We start from the raw sequence: 15,511 nt of genomic DNA on the forward strand, positions 1-15,511 counted from the left end.
AATGAGAGTTCACCATGTACATTAAGCTTAATGTAATTTACACATACTTGTACACAATTTATACCAAAGACAGGTCTCAGACTTAACAACAGCACTGACAGCAACAGCCGTAGGTAGGACTTTATCAATGGTAGGTGTTTGTTTTTGCCACTGGATAAAAATTATTGCTGATGGTTGAGAGGATATTTTTGCTTTAAGTTAAGTTTGTTTGTGTCCACATTTTATTGCTCTAAAAATTTTGCTGTAGACAAACTCAAAATTGCTGTGTGTATGTGTATATGTATATGTATATGTATATGTATATGTATATGTATATATATACATACATCATATACACATGTAGCTATCATTGTGATAGTTTTTAAAGAGTATAAAAGACTTTAAGTGCATGTGTCCAGATTTAGTAAAGGAAACATCAGAAAAAAACAAATGCAGCCAAATTAATAATTTAGTAGAATGCACCTTACAGATGGCTGCACCTAAAAATTCTGAGTGTACACCACACATACAACAGACCTGTACCTGTATGATGTACCTGCACAGACACAAGATATATGTAACTAATCAATTCTGTTGACAGAGTGGTGCAGTCCTATGACAAAATTACAGTGTACATGTATGACCTCTTTTTGTTTACACACATACATATATAACATTAAGATATCATTCAATACATGCTGCATGCATGTAATTATATAATATGAAAATTCAGGGCTCGAAGTACATGTAGGTAGAAAAATATGGCCCGCTGATATATATATATTAAAAAACAAATAGCAGGTCATTAGAGAATAACTAATGAGCTGCAAGGAATTGTGAATTATCTGTCCTGAATGAATGAACATTCATTCGTAAGGGACAGATAATTTGTAACTCCTTGTAGTGAGTTGGTTATTCTCTTTAGTACCCATTGTCAATTTTAACTGGTTTTTAATACATACATGTATGTGTATAAAATTTCCTCTGCTGTCAACAACAAAGCCATTAGCCATTGCATCAACAATCTTATGCACATTACATGATGTAATGTAAGTGATGTCATGGCATAGTGGCGTTCTTTTTACAACCAAATGTTTACAGTACAAAATAATATGACTGGTTGCATTAGATAATAATTAACTTTTCATCTGAAGCCACTGCTTATAACAAATGTACCATTTCATGTCTATAAAACAAATGAGTCAAATGTTTTCGGTAAATCTTTGTAGATAATGTACATGTATGAGTAATCTGACTCATGAATGGAAACATTAAATGAATGAAAGTGAATTTCAGGCCATGACAAACAACCAATCAAATGTTGTGATTTTTAAGCCAGCCAATCAGTGACTATAAAGAAGGAATCTGCACACTGTGCAGAGATTGAAAAAATATCACCCTGTATATTTGAGCTCATATGGATAATAAAAACAACTTTGTCCTACTACGGTAAGAACGAAATATGGCCTGCTGGAAGTGAGATAGCACCGGGTGAGGGTTGGGTTTGGGATAGTGTGTGAAAATTTTTGACCTCTAAGATATATTTCAGAGCATTATGGAATTAAAATTTAACAGAATCATGAGCCAAATAATAAATGAGATAATTGTACATACATCTCTTTCGTTAAAAAATTACCTGTAGTGTTTTAGTGGTTTTTAGCAGGTGAAGTTCTCTTCCACCTGCTAGGTATAAAATGGATTGCTTTTGCAGGCTGCTATTTTGAGCCCAGAAATTATATATTTAGAGTGAAAGTAAATGGTTTCATTTCAAAGAAAGTGACTGTTAATTCTTTTTGGTGTTCACTTAATACATAGAGAATAACTAGTTAATGATGTCGGATATTTTCTTTATCCTGTGAAGATAAAAATGGGAAATTCTGCAAGGCTCTGCCGAAAGGAATTTCTCATTCAGCCTGAACAGGATAACGCTGATATCTGATGTCATTAACTAGTTATTATCTTTATCCTGCAGACCATAAAAATTAAGAGGAAAAGCTATTATTTCTGTTGTTTCAGCCACATTGTACGATGACCTAGAGGTCAAATGAGCGATTTTGTAATGTAGTTATGTGTGTGACGTCACATGACTGACGTCAAAAGTCATATCTTGCTACTTTTCAGACTTTGCTTTATCTGTCATCATATTCTGTCAATAGAAACTGTGGTTGCAGGATAAAAATTTGTACATTATTTTTTACACTTTATAATATGTGTATTGTAATAACATGCAATGTTGATTAGAAAAAGTAAAGCTCAGATCTGTTCTTTTTATTAATAGTATACATGTATGTACACAGTGATAAAATTTAATATTTAAGTAGCAAATACGGAACATGAGGATTAGGATAGCACCACTGCAATATTTTGTTTCAACTTATTTTCGTACTTATATCCAATTAAGGTTCAAGCACGCTCTTAGGCACACAGCTATCTGGGCTATCTGTCCAGGACAGTGGGTTAATTGTTAGTTGTTAGTGGTTAGTGAAATAGAAGAGGATGTACCTACCCACTGAATCATTAAAACTCGCTCTGGGTGGGAGCCTGTACCGGGCTGCCAACCCTGTATCCCAGCAGTTTGGCTACATGTACATGTATCTTATGGGTTTATTATTTTCATTGGCCCAGTGGTAAAGCACTTGCTTGATATGTGGTTGGTCTCTAGGATCGTTCCCAGATGATTGGCCCATTAGGTTATTCTCGTTCCAGCCAGTGTACCACGACTGGTATATCAAAGGCCGTGGTATGTGCTATCCTGTCTGTGGGATGGTGCATATGAAAGATCCCTTACTACTAACAGAAAATGCAGCGGGTTTCCTCGATATGACTGTCAGAATTACCAAATGTTTGACATCCAATAGCCGATGATTAATAAATTAATGTGCTCTAGTGGTGCTGTTAAACAAAACAAACTTTTTTTTTTTTCATTATTTATGTGATCTACATGTATGTGAAACAATATCTTGTAATTTCTGCTTGCTGCCTCACATTGAAATGCTACATGTTTGAATGCAATGATTCCTGAAGTGGAAGAAAATGGTTTATTTAACGACGCACTCAACACGTTATGTACAGTTATATGGCGTCGGACATATGGTTAAAGACCACACAGATATTGAGAGAGGAAATCTGCTGTCGATTAGCAGCAAGGGATCTTTTATATGCACCATCCCACAGACAGGATAGTACATACCACGACCTCTGTTACACCAGTTATGGAGCACTGGCTGGAACGAGAAATAGCCCAATGGGCCCACCGACGGGAATTGATCCTAGATCGATTGCGCATCAGGCAAATTCTGTACCACTGAGCTACGTCCCACCCCTCCTGAAGGGGATTCCCATTTTGGTACTACATGGCATTGTACGTGTACCTGTATATATTCACAATGTTAAATGGGTATACTAATAAATACATATACACCCACCATCTCTGTTTTATATTCTGGAAAGCTAGTGACTTTTACGTGTACATGTATATCACAGGCTGGCTGTTACTTCACATCACTTGTTTTAAAAAGCATTAAAGACAGAAAAATATTGGTTACTTACCTACTAAATACATATACCCAGAGTATCCTGGTCAGCTAGTGACTTTTACATGTATATCACAGGCTGATTGTTATTTCACATCACTTAATGTTTAAAAAACAAAGATAGAAAAATGTTGGTTACTTACCTACAGGTAGATCTAAATGATAAGGTTGGAGAGTGTTAGAAAAGTAAAAGTAGAAACACTGTTTAATCAGTGTGAGTCAGACTGATACAATTACACATGTGGGTCAGATCCTGTACAGGTATAGATTACTGGGTGCTTCAGGTTATCATATTTTATTATTATTGAATTGTTTCCTGTTCTTTGAGCATGAACATACATGTGTGTGACATACATAGATATGAACAGTTAAAAAATGCAGAAAACCATATTTTATATACAGCCAGCAGGTACAGTGTAAATTGTTTTGTTTCTGTTTTTCTTTTTTAATTAATATGATTACTAGGTATTCATTTTTTCTTGTGTTAAGCTATTTTTATGTTAATGTCTGCAGTCTTTGAGTGACAAGCGGTCAGTGTGTATCACATCATTGTGGATAGCACATACAGCTTAAATACGTTACATGTACATAGTCATGTTGTGCATGTAAATTGTAATAATTGTAACAATAGCTTATTTAAACAAAGTAACTGTGTGTTAGGGATTGACTATATGACATGACCCTACCATATGTATTACATTTATAAGTCATTGATAGGTACATGTAGTGAACAAACCCAAATGTCATGTAGATGACAAACTTTGATTTTGTAAAACTGTTGTGACAAATCAATCCCCATCGGTCAGCCCATTGAGCTATTTCTCGTTCCAGCCAGTGCCCCACAACTGGTGTAATAAAGGCAGTGGTATATACTATCCTGTCTGGGGTAATACATATAAAAATCCCTTGCTGTTAATTAATCTAAAGAGTAGCCAATGGAGTGGTAACAGCAGGTTTCCTCTCCTTAATAATTAATCACATGTCTGATGCCATATAACCATAATTACAATGAGTTGAGTGTGTCGTTAAATAAAACACTTTTTTTTCTTTTTACAAACAAATACATGTATTAACCATTATTGGCTGTATATACATGGACAACAGTTAATTACTGTACAGTTATATCATTTATGAAGGAAGGAAATGTTTTATTTATTTAATGACACACTCAACACATTTTATTTATGGTTATATGATGTCAGACATATGGTTAAAGACCACACAGATATTGAAGGAGGAAACCCGCTGTCGCCACTTCATGGGCTACTCTTTTCAATTGGCAGCAAGGGATCTTTTATATGCACCATCCCATAGACAGGATAGTACATACCACAGCCTTTGATGTACCAGTTGTAGTGTACTGGCTGGAGCGAGAAATAGCCCAATGGGCCCACTATCATTTATGAAGCCATACATATATGCAACAGTCAAAAATGTTTTTCCTAAATGTACTTTTTAAACTAAGCATGGTTTGATTCGCTAACATGTTTTGTTAAACAGTAACAAAGATTTTAATTTTTTTTTAATTTTCCAGCAACCCAGACAGCAAACAAAATATGCAAAAACACATTTTATATCGGGACAAACATGTTTTAAGTTCCATGTGCATTAGTCTTATAGGAACAACGTGTTTTGATTAATTCAACCTAAGTGCATTGTTTATCAGTGGTTTGTACACGTGTATGTATCTCATATAGATTCTAACATACATGGATGGTAATTACACAACTTTTGGACAGATAGAAACTGACCACAATCACCTTCTGCTGTCATATGGCTTGTTAGTATTGATCAGTTAAAACAGCAAGATGCCATCTACAGGTATGTGTATTAGACCTCACTGATACAACAAATTGAGGGTATTGATTATAAGATCATATGACGTCATGTGTGGAATAGAAAAAGTACACCCGAGGTGGTGGAAATTTCCACCAGTGAGGGTGTACTTTTTCTTTCCCACATGCTTACATAATTATGGAGTTTTTTTCCTGTCATCCATTTTGTAAACTATTATTTTACATTAACATACAAAGATGGCTGAAAACGTAACTTCATTGTTTGACTCTTTTATCATAAATAACAAACACTGTTATATTTGCCATGTTTGTTTCATGTGTTAAATAAAATTTAATACAATAAATAAACAAAATAGCTTTTATAATGAAGGTTTTAATAACAAAATATCTATCTAAAACTGTCTAATGACGTCACATCACCATCTGGCATTAATATGATGTTATATATTACCAATGACATCATGTTAAGCTCAAGCACATGATATCCCATGAGAGATAGATATTTCTTACATAGCTTTCTTTCATGGGATATCTCTGTCCTATATACCTGTGGATGAGAAAATGTTAGCTCCTATAAACTTAAATACCATTACTTGAAAATGATCAGTGTTAAAGGTATTTAGTCTCAAACATAGGATTTTTGTTGTATCTTTGCCTACCAGATGGGAGGCAGCCATTCCATGTTTTTGCTATACAGTTATCTTTGTTGGCAGAGAGTGATCATAACCATCCAAATGTCTGTCTAGCTCATGAATGGCAGAGCTAGTGCTTGGGCTAAGACCTACATGTATAGGTTTGATCTGCATGTTGTCAGGCCCTTTATAAGGGCCTATGGGCAACCTAGGGAGACACCACAGCATTGTAGAGGTCTATAATTAACGAGCTACTCTCGATTCACTAATACCAAAACCTATATTAGCTCAGCCATTTACCTTTCGACCGACCGTTCAAAATTGCGCCAAATTTCCTCAATCAAAATTGCGCACCCTTTTTTCTTTGGCATTAACTGCTCCATTCAAAATTCCATAGCACCACCACCACCCCCACCCGCCTGCTACCGATTTGATTGGGCTGCTGGTGCTCCCTTGCACCTGCCAGTGCAGCGGTCCCTCCTCTCCCCCCTCCCCCCACCTTTTCTGTCATGGACGGAGGAGCCGGCCAAGGACGGCTCTTGTGCCCATGACAGGCGTGCGCTACAACAGCTTGTTCTGAATGTGCACGTAAAACCCTATGACATGACATGACATGACATGTGTCTGTCAAACGTAATGTCCGTCTAGCTCTTGAACGGCAGAGCTAGTGCTCCGGCTATAAGACCTACATAATAATATAGGTTTAATCTGCATGTGTCTGTGAAATGTTTATGTGTGGACCAGACAATGTTCATTCATAAATACTAGGGATGGGTATTGTGAGAATGTGTGTGATACTGGTATGGGTTCCCTGTATCATGATACATATATTACATGTATTTATACAGCAGCATCAACCAATTTCTAGGTAAAGCTTCTAACAAAATAATAGAAGATAAATTTTATTATTTAAAACATAAAATATATGGATCACTTCAGCACACTAAATCATATTTATTAATGCCAAACCTATCCTTCTTTCACATCTACATTGTATAAACAGAGTTAACAGAACCCAGTTGAATCTACATGTAAGAGGCTTGAAATACGGAAATTACCAAGTGTATTAGTACAGGTAGGGTATGTTATTTACCCTTTGCATCACAATATAATGATAAACTGGCAGTACCACACATCACAGCTGAATACCCATAAACACAATGTAGATAGGTACAATGCACATTATGTAAACACACATTCATGGGATCGGTTCATCAGATAAGAACTGTACTCTTAACGGTAACAGGTAGCTCAAATACAATACAGGTATTTTTAGAATATACCTTGTTATTGATCGGAACTGGAGAGATCATTTAGTATTTTCTGGCATACAGTGTTGGATCTGGCGTGTTCTCTTATTCAGGTTTGGAATCAAAGCTGTACAATACATGCATGTATATTGTGACAGTCATAAACTGATTTTAGATTTAGCTTACTGTTACAACAGTGTGGTGGTTTCTGTGATGGTAGTATACCTATGCATGTACTACAGTTTACACAGTGTTATCTACAGGTGTACATACATGTATGTACTTGTGTGTTCTTGTGGTGTCCTGTATGGAGATCTATCTATCTATATACAGTAATGAGTTGTGAAAACTGTTTGGAGTGGTTTAGTGGTTAGAATGCTTGCCTGATAGTGCAGTAAGTCACAAGAACTGAATTTACTTAAATTAATGGACCAGTTGAATTTTCCTAACTGTTCAATGCCTAGTAAAGCGCTCACTTCGTGCATGGTCAGTCTGGGATTGATCCCCATCAGTGGGCCCATTGGGATATTTCTTGTTCCAGCCAATGCATGCACCACTATTGATATATCAAAGGCCATGGTATGTGTTATCCTGCCTGTGGGATAGTGCATATAAAAGATGTCTTAATTGTTACTAATAGAAAATGTAGCTGGTTTTCTCTTTACAATATATGTCAGAATTACCAAATGTTTGACATCCAATAGCCGATGATTAATAAATAATGATGTTGTTAAACAAAACAAACTGTAACATTTTAAACTTCAGCCTAAGTCATAGTGGATGGCTTAATGCGCAGACTATATGTAAATGTTTGTTTCTGTGTACATTTTTAATTAATGAAAAAATTATCAGTGCATCAAATACACAGTATTGTACCACACTTTGATTGTTTTCCTATTATCAAAATTGTGTGGTACATATCTATAACTGCACTTTTTTTTTTTTTAAACCTCATCTCTCACCGAGCCAAATTTCTTTATTTTGTCTATCTGCTGTCAATGAAAACATTGAAAGTGTGCAAAGAATCATGTATACCACTTATACATTTATACGGTAACTATATCTTATTACCTTTATGTGTGTGTCAAGGAATACCCTAGTGTCTTTAAACACTTCGATCCAGTATTTTGGAATAGTTATAAGGATGCAGTGTAACTAGGGCACAACTGCTGAAATAAATCAAAGTGTTTAAAAATAGCAACACACACAGAAACCTAATCGACCAGTATCTTTGGTACATGCACTTATATTTTGTTGAATAACAACAAAATAAGTAAATATTCAGCACAAATATATATGGGTGTAAACCTTCTTTCTGTGCATTAGACCATACCATGTGACATACATGTGTAGTTGGAAGAGCTTGACAGTTGCAACTAGTGTCCCATGGCTGGTGTTTCAAAGAGATTGCAGTAGTCTGTTATAAACCGTAAAGTGTTGTCCTTTGTGCAAAAGCTCCATTGTTCCTGTTTGGAAGGAGTAGACCATGTAATGGCAACATTTAAAAAATACTTTTAGCTTCATGTATTATGTTAATATAATTGTTTAATACGTAATGGCTGCTGGTGGACTAGCCAGCAGATTTTGTTTTTGAGGACTCCATGCACACCCACAAATTCAAATTGACGAGTGCAAAACTCCCATGCCCCTTCAGTGTTTCTGCCAGAAAGATATTTTAGGGTATGGCGCTATGGAATTGAATGCAACCACAGTCAACAGGGGTCTGCTATTTTAAAACAAATAACAGCAGGTCATATTTAATTTCCTATTTTGAGCTTTGTAGTAAATGTCTAGTTTTAATGAACACATAATATCTGCAAAACACATGGAAAACAGGGACAGAATTATGTAGAACTATGGAACTATTGGTTACCAAAAAAAAAAGATATAAAAAAACAGAGAAAAAAACAGGACTCTTCAAGGTCCTGATAAACTTTGATGTGTTAATTGAAACACGCTGTTGTGAAGGCACCCAATATGGATTTAGTTTTTAACATTTGTCAGGAGGTACATGTAAGGTGTTTTGGGAACACAGGGTAGTCCTATCTCAAATAAGGAAACATGCAATGAGGACATTATTGGGATAACATATTTGAAAAACATTTCTTATTTACATTTTTTACCCCAGCAGGCACTCACAACGGGGAAAATAAAAATCATAATTTCTCACTGAGAAATTATCATGCATTGGTTTAACGTACACTACATGGACGTGGTAGCTGATGTAGGCTGTGTCGAAAAAACAACCCCAAAATAGTTGGGGTAATAAATAGAATAACAAACTCGGTACCAGTTATTATCACATTTATGTCCCTCGTGAAATAATTTTCACTCTGGACATAAATTTGATAATAACTGGTAACTCGTTTATTATCCTCTATTGTGTATATAGTCCATAGGTGCTTAACGGAGTGTCATGTACTTGACTGTATTTAGACCCATATTATACAGTGTACACACACTTAATTGTACATAGTAAGTTTTTTTGTTTTTTTTAACTTTAGATATTGAAGAAGATGCCAATTCAGAAATAATTGCCGATGTGAAGAAAAGGATTGAAGAAGTACAAAATGATCTTCAGGTATTTTATAAATTAATTCATTTTCTTAAGTCAATTGGGGTCACTTAAAAAACACATCTGACAACATTTTGATTTCCCAAGTTTTATATTGGTGCCTCCAACTCCTTCCAGCACCAGATGGAATACACATGTAGTTAAAAGCCCCACTTTTTTCATTACATACATCCCATTGAAATGCTTTTTGGTGTTCCATGGTTCTACGTTAAAAAAATACAGTTCTATTTGTGGTTATTATTTGGCTTTTTAAACCATATGAGGGCCTCATGTATCCACAGTTATAAAATATTTGAGTTCAGTGAGATAGAACTAGGATTGGTTAGTATAATGGAACACCAGCTAATCTTAAATATTGTGTTTAAAAAAAACCCCCACCAAACCAAGATTTTATTTTTGTTTTGCTAGAAATATGAGAAGTTGTGTGCAGAACTCCAGTCCAAGATGAGTCTGGTGTCTGACAATGAGAAGGAAGAAATACAGGAGAACCTGGAGGACTGCACGGCCAATGTGATGGGTCTCACAGACGAACTTGACAGGCTCAAAGGTAATAACCAGTGTGATGGATCTCACAGACGAACTTGATAGGCTCAAAGGTAATAACCAGTGTGATGGGTCTCACAGACGAACATGACAGGCTCAAAGGTAATAAACAGTGTGATGGGTCTCACAGACGAACTTGACAGGCTCAAAGGTAATAACCAATGTGATGGGTCTGACAGACGAACTTGACAGGCTCATAGGTAATAACCAGTGTGATGAGTCTCACAGACGGACTTGACAGGCTCATAGGTAATAACCAGTGTGATGGGTCTCACAGACGAACTTGACAGGCTCATAGGTAATAACCAGTGTGATGGGTCTCACAGACGAACTTGACAGGCTCATAGGTAATAACTAGTGTGATAGGTCTCACAGACAAACTTGACAGGCTCATGGGTAATAACCAGTGTGATGGGTCTCACAGACGAACTTGACAGGCTCAACAGTAATATCCAGTATGATGGGTCTCACAGACGAACTTGAGAAGCTCTAAGGTAATAACCATTGTGATGGGACTCACAGACGAACTTGACAGGCTCATAGGTAATAACCAGTGTGATGGGCCTCACAGACAAACTTGACAGGCTCAAAGGTAATAACCAGTGTGATGGGACTCACAGACGAACTTGACGGGCTCAAGGGTAATAACCAGTGTGATGGGTCTCACAGACGAACTTGACAGGCTCAAAGGTAATAACCAGTGTGATGGGCCTCACAGACGAACTTGACAGGCTCAAAGGTAATAACCAGTGTGATGGGTCTCACAGACGAACTTGACAGGCTCAAAGGTAATAACCAGTGTGGTGGGACTCACAGATGAACTTGAGAGGCTCAAAGGTAATAACAAGTGTGATGGGACTCACAGACGAACTTGACAGGCTCAAAGGTAATAACCAGTGTGATGAGTCTCACAGACGAACTTGACAGGCTCAAAGGTAATAACCAGTGTGATTGGTCTGACAGACACACTTGATAGGCTCAAAGGTAATAACCAGTGTGATTGGTCTGACAGACAAACTTGATAGGCTCAGTAGTAATGAACAGTGTGATGGGTCTGTATGAAATTTTAAGTTCTCAGACTTTGATTTTATTAAGGCTTTGTATAGATATCATGCCTCTTGCAGTTGGCCTTCATTGTTAATGTCATACAATCTCCCTGATACTGACAAGAGGGTTTCCAGTTTTTTGGTCCATGTGTCTCTATGACATACCCATCCTTCACTCCACATTCCTTTATTCATCTTTCTATCCTTCATTCAGCTGTCCATTATTATAACCTTTTAGCATTTTAAAAAATGGATATTTAACTCAACTATTCTGTTACGTAGAAACTCTTTACCAACTGAGTCCCATGGAGAAAGAAAAGGCCTTGGCTGAACAGCTCAGACAGAGAAAAGCTGAAGAGGAGAAGAAGCAGAGAGAGGAAGAGAAGAAACATCTGGAGGAGATGAAGGCGAAGCGGAGAGAAAAACGAATAAAAGTCATCCAGGAGCTGATAAACACGGAAAAAGATTTCTTACACGACCTGCACCTGTGTCTGGAGACGTTCCTCGGCCAGTCTGCTGAAAGGGTATGATTTATATTATTGTGCAGGGGATTGATGGCTTCAAGTAAGAGAGCCAGTATTATGATGAAGGTAATGAATAGATGTTACTGTTTGAGACGAGTGAAGACTGTATAGTGGCCTTGCATGTGCTATGTCCCACCCCCTTTATGAGTCATGAAAAGACTACTCTCATGTATTGTAGAGTACACGTAACCTGCTCATGTTGTGACTTAGCTCTTGACACATATGATGCACTGTAAATCATAAAATTAATACAAGCAAGACGTTAATGCTGAAATTGCAACCAATGTATTACCAAATTATGTAATAATTACTTGATGCATTATATTTTTAACAATGAAACCATCAAGAATAAAATACAAATTAAAGTTTATTTTGTTTAATTACACCACTAGAGCACATTGATTTATTAATCATTGGCTATTGGATGTCAAACATATCAAAGGCCGTGGTATGTACTACCCTGTCTGTGGGATGGTGCATATAAAAGATCCCTTGCTACTAATTGAAAAGAGTAGCCCATGAAGTGCAACAGTGGGTTTCCTCTCTCAACATCTGTGTGGTCCTTAATCATGTCTGATGCCATATAGCCGTAAATAAAATGTGTTGAGTGCGTCATTAAATAAAACATTTCCTCCTTCTTTCTTCACCCTTGGTTCTGCCCAGAAATTTATGAGTTATCAAATGACTACTTTCTTGTTTGCAGAGTACACGTACATGTAACCTGTTCTTGTTGTCAGCTAGCTCTTGATACACTTAATCATAAAATTAATACAAGCACGATGTTAATGCAAAAAATGGAAACGATGTATCAGCATAATAATTTACTTGATGCATTATATACTAAAAGGCAAAAGTTATTGTGACATGGATTGTTTGGAGTAATAAATTTGTGAATGGATTTATGTATGTAAACCAGAGAAAATGTGCATGAAACAGCTCGGAAGACGTGCAACCAAGCAGTTGTTGCAGCGATTGCATGCTTTGTGCAACAAACATGGAATATTCGGGAGAAATTCTGTCCAGTGTTCACCATAAAAGGCCAGACATTCAGTTGCAAATCATTGCCACTCTGTGCAGCCTTCAGAAGTCCAGAGATCAGAAAAACACCATTATTGAACTGTTTGATGCAATTTCGTCATGCCATGCCTCAGTGAAAATGATAGATGGCGAGTCACAGGGATGCTTGAATCTGGGACCTTGCATCATAACGTTGCATGTCAATTCAACGTCCACAGAAAGACCATATAACTTAAGGCAGTAATATCAACAAAACAACCAGGTCAGGGACTGTCGCCGTAGCGGCCGCCCACCCGTGACAACCCCTTGCCAAGACACATGGATCCTAACCACGCATCTGTGAAACAGGCATTCCCAGGAACTTTCTCAAGCATTTAGTGGCCACAATGAGACGACGGTGCCAGGCCTGTATCAATGCTCAAGGTGGACACACTCGCTACTGACTGTGTGAACTTTGCTCTGGACCCCCTCTAATGATGTGGCTCATTTGCATATGGACTATTGCTCGTTTCCATAACTTCGGACATTTCTTTTTCCATATTATAACGTTCCATACACGGCAGTAAAAACATATCATCAATTATCTTTGTCTTTTGTGTGTCACAATAAATTTTGCCTTTTAGTATATGTTTAACCAATGAAACCACCAAGAATAGAATACAAGGCAAAGAGACAAACAGAAAACAAACACGAACACAGAAAAAGTATTGTTGTATGTTAGTAGAAAGTAATCATGTGATAAACAAGAGAGAATAAATTTCAAAGAATTTTTAAATTTGTTTTAATGACACCACCAGAGCACATTGATTAATTAATCATGGGCTATTGGATGTCAAACATTTGGTAATTCTGACTCGTAGTCATCAAAAAAAACCTGCTACGTTTTTTTTAATGCAGAAAGGGATCTTTTATATGCACTTTCCCAAAGACTGGAAAGCACATACCATGGCCTTTGTCCAGTTGTGGTTCACTGGTTGAAATGAAAAAAATTCCAATCAACTGAATGGAGGTGGTTTAACTTGGAGGAGACAGCATCTACCAAATGCATTAATTAATTATGTTTATTGTGTTGCTCGACATGGAGATGGTTTAAAATGGAGGAGATAATATCTACCAAACACATTAATTAAATAGAGGCTATTTCATGGGGGTTTTCGAATACGATTTTTATGTCAACTCGTGATGTGTGAAAACCATATTTTCACGAATTTTTTGAAAAAACACTATGAAATGGGCTATTTATTATATACATCTTTCCTACTTTTTGACAATATCTTTCGCTTTTTGGTAATATTTTTTGCTTATCCTATCAAAAACATGTAACACCATGATATATTGCTTCTGATGGAACTTTTCCAGAAAATGTACTTGATCATAGACTTTTTAAAAGAAATTTGAATAAAAATTATCTTTTATTTAATTATTAAATTAACATTTATTTAATAATACTGCTGTGCAAACATACACAAAGCGATCCTCCAAAAAAATTCACAAAAACATATCCAATCGAACGCCGTTAAATTCTTACACTTACACTCAATGACAGTACATTGTGTCATCATTATTTAGCTTCGTATTCAATTCATTTTAGATATTTTATCGTAATTATCCTTTTTTTTTATAGGTACAGTTGTTTAAATTACATTTTTTCATTTTTTAAATATGATCAGATGCATTGATAATCATCAAACATAAATACGCAGAAACGAGACAAAGTGAGATAATTTAATCATGAACGTTTACAAAAAAGTAAATACGATTTCTATATTTTCACTGTAGCTAAAATACAGTGAAAATATGACTTTTCACCGGATATCACTTTTATGGTTGCCGTAGATCTGTATATTTCATTGCTATATATATATATATAATAATTATATTTATTGTGCTGCTCAGGCCCCACACCTCGACATGGAGATGGTGATGGGAAACATGGAGGAGATAGCCGACGTCTCGCAGAAACTGCTCACCGTCCTCGAGGGCGCAGTCAACGGGAAGTCCTTTGACGAACAGATCATTGGTAGGCTGATTTCATTACATGGATCTCAAACAATAAGTTATTATTATTTTGTTTTGTGTTTTTTATTTAACACCACCACTGGAGCACATTGATTAATTAATCTTCGGCTATTGATGTCAAACATAAGTTATAATATAAGTTAACCGATTTAAGATTAATGGGATATTAAACAAGCTTCCATTTTGTATTATGTTTATGCCCCGAGTGAAATAATTTTCAATTGTCACAAGGAACATAAACATGATACGAAATGGTAGCGAGTGTAATATCCTATTTATTACCCATAATACGTTTTTATTTAGTCACGGAACTCATTTGACTGACATTCCTGTAAGGTTGTAGTGTGCCAGTCAATCATATGACATCGAAATGTTACGACCCACTTGACGTTCTAGTGGGACATAACACTTTGATATAAACTAAGATTTATTTTTAACCATATGGGTAATAAAACATAAATGTAGTCGGGTAGCTGAGAAATGAAATGGCATCTTGCCTGCATTCAGTGAACAATTATATTGGTTCACAGTGTTGTCATTGGGTTTTCTGATGGCACAAAAACAATCTGTAAGCTACTGTAAAATGGGTAATATTCG

At 36.2% G+C, this 15,511-nt stretch overlaps 1 protein-coding gene across 1 annotated transcript in view; it reads left to right on the forward strand.

The window, feature by feature from the left end:
- Nucleotides 1-15,511, forward strand: part of LOC121380517 (dynamin-binding protein-like) — an 86,713-nt gene that overhangs the window by 47,630 nt on the left and 23,572 nt on the right. The window contains 4 exon segments of the mRNA XM_041509360.1: nt 9,695-9,771; nt 10,174-10,312; nt 11,637-11,878; nt 14,792-14,915. Coding sequence (XP_041365294.1) covers nt 9,695-9,771; nt 10,174-10,312; nt 11,637-11,878; nt 14,792-14,915 — 582 coding nt within the window.

This window comes from Gigantopelta aegis, chromosome 9 (assembly GCF_016097555.1).
Source record: "Gigantopelta aegis isolate Gae_Host chromosome 9, Gae_host_genome, whole genome shotgun sequence".
Lineage (NCBI taxonomy): Eukaryota > Metazoa > Mollusca > Gastropoda > Neomphalida > Peltospiridae > Gigantopelta > Gigantopelta aegis.